The following is a 7691-nucleotide window of genomic DNA, read 5'->3' on the forward strand; positions in this document are numbered from 1 at the left end:
GTAAAGTAATTGGTAAATCAAGAGCCTAAAGCAAATAAGGTTCCTAATAAACTTTCATACAGACGTATCCAGTCCTGGCTCATGTGGTGCATCTCTGAACAAGCAAGGCTTCCTATTTCCCCAGTTCTCTCCAAACAGTGAATGCCCGGTGTTGGTTACAAGTGACTAAATAAATGGGCAGGGCATCTCCCCACTAAAACGGCCTTTCATGTTTGGTTCCTTCTATTTCTGTGGATCTCTGAACGCCATAATCTTTTCTAGATACGCAATTCTAACTGCATTTTGTTGCAGGGGGTTTAGAGGCCCCTCAACTGATTTTCCATGAAAGTAGCAGAAGGGAATGAAGAGTATTTTAACTTTGGGTCGCTATCATAGATAGGTTTTCAATCAACCCTTTGAAAAGTCACCTGAACTATTTTGGATCTGCACCCAGGTGTCAGGGTTAGTAATTCAAAACCGCTTGTGATGCATCTGGTGTCTCTGGACTGATGACTGTCTGCTCATCTGGGTACCTCTGGGATTACATGCTGAGAATGCCATCAATGCTGACATCTTTGCTTGGTATGTGGATGAGGAATCTGGAAGCAAGAAGGTCCTCAACTCTCCGTCACTTCAGTTCTGATCCACTCATTGGGGCCAACAGATCAGTGCTATGGATAACCAAACCAGGCTTCCCTTCTTCTTTAATAAGAAAAACCGGTACCTCTAGGAAACGGCATGGTTCGTTGCCAATAATGTGAATAACTGGGAGAGAGGGCCAGGATTAACCTGAATAAACTTCTGCCTTGGCGTTTGACTGAATGGCTCTCCCTTCTTTATCTCCATTAAATCTGGACCTAGTGGCCAAGGTACCTAGTGGCCAAGGTATGTTAATGGCATAAGAAAGATCCAGCCCCAGAGTACCCATAGTAGTGGGAGCAGTAAGCAAAGCAGAGTAAACTGGCCTAGGTGACTGTGGGCTCACCATGTGCTGCTAGGGACCATTGTGACATCCATTATATGAGATCAACAGCCACATGAGAGACAGCAACAAGCTAAACAGACATACAAACAGCTATCCCAACACTGGTGCCCACCTGCTTCTGTTCCCATAAAAAGCAGAATGAGGCAAGAGATTAGACCAAACCAATCCCCTCTCAAGACGGAGACCACCAGCCTGGCACTGATACCCAGAGTGACTGCAATGAAGAGAATTCAGCTAATAATAGCAAGAGATCTTTAATGGTTTATTCACAGGGTACAATGAGAAAATTCTGACACAAACACTTGCATATTTACCCACAGAAGGATCAGGGCAGCTTGCACTCACCTACTTCTTAAAGGCAAATACACACCGCCTTTTGACATGAGCTCATTCATTTGGGGGTTAATGTAGAAAAGGTATCTTCCTATATTAAATACAAGTGTGTTTCTTTTTACACTGACCTACCTCATTCCATAGATTTAAAGGAAACCATGATTATCTGACAAACAAGCTCCCCACCTCCTTTAGGCTCACGGTGTCACGAAAATGCGCTTTTTTCAGGTTTTTGGTGAAACAAAGCCCGACTTGAAAAAGGTGTGGTTTAGTAAATGCCCCCTAATGTTTATGCATCTTTCTACATAAGCCAACTGAATGAGCAAAAAAGGGGCATATATTTTCACTTTAGCACTGATGCTGAAGAATTTAGGGCTCGCTTTCGAAAGAAGTGCAATTTATAAAGTGCAAAAAATGTCCAAAATGCAACATTCCTTCCCAGCATTCCTTTTGGTTAGTAAATTGCCCTGTATTTAACACCTGTTTCTAAGCACAGAGATAGAGTAGAAGCATTGCGTGTGGCAGTTTATCGGATGCAATTGTGCACCCATTTTAGTGCCTGGCAGTGGAAGATGAACCCCTTTCTGTTTAACTGGGGCACAGATTCCTTCCAAATGCATTTTTTCATTGTATTTATTGAAATGCCGTCAAAATCAAAAAATAAGTGCTGTGTAGTTTATCCAGTGTTTAATGTGGACCAATATACATTCCTTGGGTTTAGATTTGCTGTAAAGTATTATATTACATATTGTCTACTTGCATGACTGCACCATGATTGGCTGGGGTAAGTTGCCATGCCACTACCCGTTCATACCTGCCATCTAACATTATACTGTCACACAAGACTGCAGTCTTCAGTTATACAAGACAGGGATTAGGTACCCCCCTACTGTAAATTATAAGGATATTAGAAGTCACTTAGTTCTGTGACCATATAAAGAAAGGCACAAGGATACAAGCCAAGTTATACAGGTAATTAATGATTTATAAGGGATAATGTACCCCACTGTAAAATATAAGGATATTAGAAGTCACTGGGTAGTTCTGTGACAATATAAGCCAGGACTGCTGATTGGTTGCTATATGTAGCTGCATCGGTGCAGTTCAGCAACTAGGGTCAGTACACTAAATGATTCTCACAATATTATGTATAATCAACTTACTCCTCAGTATTGTCTGAAAGCCCTAAACTGGGCTCCCTTGATGTCCAGCTACACTGGAAACATCTCTAATGCCAATTAATGAGCAGCCTGGAAGGAACAGTACCAAATTGATTGGTTTTGGGCGGTGAGCAGGCAGAAACTGTGTGTGCAATCATTTGTTAGATGATCAGGCTTATACAGAATGACGTAAAATGGAGTTACTAATTTAAATCCTTAAGGAAGGAGTCACTGGGGAGACTGCTACCATGATAAAGAGCTTGATTATTCACCGGGCTCATAATCTCATAGACTGGAGCTTCCCATACTGTATATGCAAGAAGTGGATTAGACAATGGACCATGGTATAAAATAAAGCTGGCCATTATTCATTAAAGTGAGACCACGATTATCTCAACACGATTGTTTACATGTACGGTGTCCATCAACTAAAAAGACCATTTCAGCCGATATTGCCAGCAAATCTGAAGGGTAGCTGCCTGCTTGGCTCGGCAAACATAGACAGAATGTACAGGGACCGATAAAGATTTTTTAACCTGGCCGATCAATTTTCTGACAGATGAAAAATCGTAAGATGTGCGATCGTTCGAATACCACTAACTTCACGATAATTTGATGGATTGGTCACATTTCGCTAAAATCAGTCGTTCTGCAAAGAAAAATCTTTGCGTCTATGGGGACCTTAAGGCAACATTATCACTTGGTTGTCACTGGTCAAATGATGAATCTTTGTGTAGCACCTTGTTGTCGTTACAGAAAGGAGAGTGGAAGCCACCCTGAAACACACATAACTGTGGTTACTCCCTAAGAAACCTGCACCTAGTGAAGCAATGGGTCCATTGGTCTCTAACAGAGGCCTACTGCCATTATTTTCCAGGGTTCTAATGCAGGAAGTGCACTGATGCTGTCTTGTCCAGAATATGCGGTGCCCATTGAAAGATTTTCCCAACATTCCTCCAGGTAGAAGGCGCGGATAGCTTGAGGTTTTACAGGCTAGTCTTTTACAGAGCTGCATAATTCCTCATTTGCATTTTTAGAAAGTGCCTTCAAATGTTGGGCATGATGAGGAGACCATCACTAAAGGAGCAAGGGTTATAGACTGAACGGAGCCAACAAAGCTCTTGATCTGCACAGTTCTTGTGTTTGTTTCAGTATAATGTCTAACCTGATCTGTTCACACCTAGTCTGTTCCTCTACTAGTCAGAATTTGCCAGTTATTAAGTGCCTCGACTGTTTAGGACTTCATATGTACGACCTACTTCTCCAGCTAAGAAAGAAGACTAGAGACAATGCCATTTACTGTAATGTGTGTGTGTGACAATGCACTAAAATGTGTATGTGTTGCAGGTTAAACATGTTTCTTCCTACACTGATTGTCTAAGCATCTCTCTATCTGACCCTGCAGCGCACAGAAAATACTCATATCTTGGCCCTGGCTAGATAGGAACCGTTGGATAACACCACAAGCCCCTTTGAGTTCTTGGACACTGCTGGAGTCTTCAAGGACCTCTGACTTTATTCCAACTGCAGAAGTAATATCATTATCTTTGGTTGTTACACATGGATGGAAGTCGTCACGTTCAGATTTGAAAACGCAGCCTCCATGTGGCATGTCCTTATTGTCCCCCACCTTCACCTTCTGTATGGGGTATGATAAGTAGGAGCTTGAAGTTTCAAACTCATCGTCGTCTTCCTGCTCAACTATACACTCTTCCTTGACGGTTACTTTCCGGTATGTTCCCAGTCCTGCTGTAAATGGTCCATAATTGTGTAAATTCTCTGTGGCCCCCTGCAGCATTAGGGCCGGAATGTCTTTATTTGGCAGAAGGCTAGTCGGCTGTGGTCTTGCAGAGCAAAACGACTGGGTGCTTAATATCTTCTGGAAACAATTTTTAATAGTGCAGGAAGATATCCTTAACCAAGCTTTGTTCATTGTATAACTTGCCTCTACAAGTGTCATATGAGACAGTTGCTTAAAGAAGGACACTCCAGACACTATGCTGACATTGGTGTCCTCCTGGAACCTTTCCAGCAGCAGTTTTTTGTAGACCACATTGAATTCACTGACCAGTTCTTGCCCAAATTGGTGGGAGGAAGGCATAGTTGTGTTGTTCTTAGGAAAGAGACAAAGGGAGATATTCCGGAGTTTAACTTTTGGCATGGTGCTGTGCGCTGTCAAAAACAAGAGGACCTTCCTATCTTGCCTGGCAAGTTTTGAGTCCCAGGTCAGAAGCCACTCAATGAACAGGCCTTCTGTCAGATCCCCATTGTGACTGAGCTTTAGGAACACTGGAGCTAATGAGTGGGCCCCAACTGACTTGGCAGGGAGATTGTGAGTCACCAAGAGTTTGAGTTTCTCTGTTCCATTCATGTTGCAACAAAACCAGATGCAGAGAGATTCCTTCTTGTGTTCGGACATGAAACCCTGACCCGCCATAGCTCTAAAATGAAAGGCTGATTCAATGCCACAGAATATGTCTTGCGAATGGTATTCCTTAGCCACTTGGGCAAGGGTCAGAGACCTGTTCCTAGGACATCCTTGAGATGATCGTTCATGGAACTCTGATCGGGCGAGGACCTCACTCCTTTCATCTGCACTGAGGCAATAGCCCTTTCCTTTCACTTTGTCATAATCTATTTTAGATCCCTGTACATCTTGCCCTTGCATCATTCCACTTCTTTGACAAGGTAGGACTTCTGTTCTATAGAACAGTCGGTATCGCTCTTTCCACCTCCACAGCCACCCATTGGATGGCTTAAACTGAGGACACCCAATCTCCTTGGCTATAGCCTCTGCTCGCCTCATGAGTATAGGCCCTGAAATAGGAAGTTTATTAGCTTTAGCGAAAAGAAGCCATTCCAGCAAAGCCTCGTCCACCTTGGCGTGTTTGAAAGGCCTGTTCCGTTTACGAGCCGGGTTTTCATTTTGGTTCCACCGTTCCAAAATTTCTTCCCTGTTTTTCATCACCCGGCTGATCGTTGATTGCGACAGGCCCAAGTTCCTTGCAACAGATGACTGGGAAGCCTTGGGTTGTTGAAGAAGTTCCAAGATTTTAACCTTTTCCGCAAGTGTTGAGTCTCTTCTCTTTTTAAATGGCTGCTGGGAAGCACTGGGATTTCCTTCTGAAAGAAATACAAAGATAAATATAAATTCTGCCCTAATCACAACATATTGGCCTGAATGTTCTGCTAGACAACGAGCCATAAAGCAGAGCAGGACTGCTGCTTAAAATGGGTATCGGATAGGATCTGTGCCACTGTGACAAAATGCTCTGTTATAAAGATAGCTAGAATCTCAGCCATAAAGCAGGACAGGACTGCAGGCCAGAAAGTGATTATAATTTCCTCAAATTTCTATACATCTATACTTACGTTACAACCAAATGATAAATAACATCATTGTGCTTACTGTTAACAGGGTCTGTCTGAAATATCTGCAGTCTTAAAGTCTAAAGTTCAAAATCACTCATTGGTGCCTATTTGTCAGGCACCTCATTAAAGTTTCTGACCCGGTGCTCGGCTTCGCTGAAACAAACCCAGCACACCACCATCTATGGACGCTTCCCAATGGCCCTTTTCTGCAATCTGGGATTATGGTAAAATATTTTATTCTTTCTATACTGCCCATGATCCCAGGCACCTACACTACTCATGAGGAGTATACCCAAGCCAGTGCATTTTTCAGCAAGGATGGCCAAAGGGGAACAAGGTCTGTGATTATAAAAGATAGGGATGCACCGAATCCAGGATTTGGCTCGGGAATTGGCCAAGGTTCAGCCGAATACAAGTCCCTGGCTGAACCAAAAAAATCACATGACTTAAAATCATCCAAGCAATAATCCAGGGATAATAAGGCTTCTGGATAATGGCTTTCTGTACAATGCCTCTCATACTTGGAAATTAGTCCAAAAAATATTTTTGGATACTTCTCAGCCCCAAAGCATGGTGCCACTCAGCATATCTAGCATGCTATTTCAGGAGAGTAGTCACCCAGCGATAAATTGCTTCTTCTTTGGGTGACTAGTCTCCCCGAACTGCCTTCCCACCTGCTACAATCTAAATCACCGACGGGACGGCAGTCGTATCGCTTGTGGCTTTCTGAAGTCGCCCGAAGCTTCCTTGAGACGCAACTTAAGAAAACAAAGCGATCCAACTGCCATCCCGCCGGCAATTTAGATTGTAGCCAGTGGAAAGGCAGTTCGGGGAGATCAGTCGCCCGAAGAAGAGACAATTTGTAGCCAAATCTTGGCGTCTGTCTGTGGCTGGAAACATGCACGGGTGGAGGTGTAGAAAGACGGGAGTATCAGCACAGACACAGCTGCTGAGTGAGCATTGAGCACATGGCTCCTTTACAACACAGAGGCCTCACTGCACTTCACATGACGCGTGGGGAGTCCCATGAGGCAGCAGTGCATTAAATAGGAGTCCCATGAGGCAGCAGTGCATTAAATAGGAGTCCCATGAGGCAGCAGTGCATTACATAGGAGTCCCATGAGGCAGCAGTGCATTATATAGGCGCCACGGGATGATCCATTGTTTGTACCCGGCCAGGGCAGCCCCTCTCCCGGCAGTCACATACCTGTCTGAGTCTTGGACATGCTTCCTGCTCTTCTCCCCCGGGCACACCATAAATACACAGGGACTCCCTTGTTTCTATAGTACTGCCCCCCACCCGGCTCACAATCCCATCCCTGGGCTGTTCCCCCTGTTTTTGGCGAGGAGTTGAATGAACCTTCCTTTGCAAACAACGATCCGGAAGGGAATCATCGCTGGGGGCTCATGGGAAATTTAACCCACCTCATCCCAAAATAATTTCCACCTACTATTCCTGCGGCGGGCCCGCAATTTTATGATCACGTACCCCCAGAAATCGGCCAGTCCATGGCGTGAGGCATTTATTCACCCCCCCTCCCGTTTAAGAGCGGTATAGTTGGTATATCCCGGCCGGGACGGTGCGCTGTCCAACATCACATGGGAAACGACTAGAGAAGCTAAAAGCAACTATACGAAGGGGTGCGCGTTTGTAGCTACAGGGAGTCTATTCGCCTACACATTGTATTCTCTCTGTTATAGAGCTCAGATAGGAATCAGAGAACCCCCTAAAGTTACCCCCATCCGCCTCTCTCTGCCTACAGTCTGGTAATCTGATCCCATTCATTTCTATTGGACTGCCACACACAGTCTTTTAGGCCTGGCTGGCACACCAATATACATACACTTGCACACACACACAC

At 44.3% G+C, this 7691-nt stretch overlaps 1 protein-coding gene across 3 annotated transcripts; it reads right to left on the reverse strand.

Annotated features, from left to right (window-relative positions):
* Positions 1 to 1199: 1199 nt before the first annotated feature.
* LOC108701081 (tigger transposable element-derived protein 4-like) lies at positions 1200 to 7691 on the reverse strand. 3 transcript variants are annotated; one of them, XM_018235268.2, is made up of 2 exons: positions 7319 to 7691; positions 1200 to 5580 (listed from the first exon to the last, which is right to left on the reverse strand). In XM_018235268.2, the coding sequence occupies exons 1-2, from the start codon at positions 7350 to 7352 to the stop codon at positions 3806 to 3808; spliced, it is 1809 nt and encodes a 602-aa protein (XP_018090757.1). In that variant the 5' UTR covers positions 7353 to 7691; the 3' UTR covers positions 1200 to 3805. The 3 variants fall into 3 exon arrangements, with proteins under 3 accessions (XP_018090757.1, XP_018090759.1, XP_018090758.1); XM_018235270.2 differs by lacking the exon at positions 7319 to 7691 and adding an exon at positions 7037 to 7264 and having other exon boundaries at positions 1200 to 5577; XM_018235269.2 differs by lacking the exon at positions 7319 to 7691 and adding an exon at positions 7037 to 7263.

Source organism: Xenopus laevis, chromosome 9_10L (genome assembly GCF_017654675.1).
Source record: "Xenopus laevis strain J_2021 chromosome 9_10L, Xenopus_laevis_v10.1, whole genome shotgun sequence".
Lineage (NCBI taxonomy): Eukaryota > Metazoa > Chordata > Amphibia > Anura > Pipidae > Xenopus > Xenopus laevis.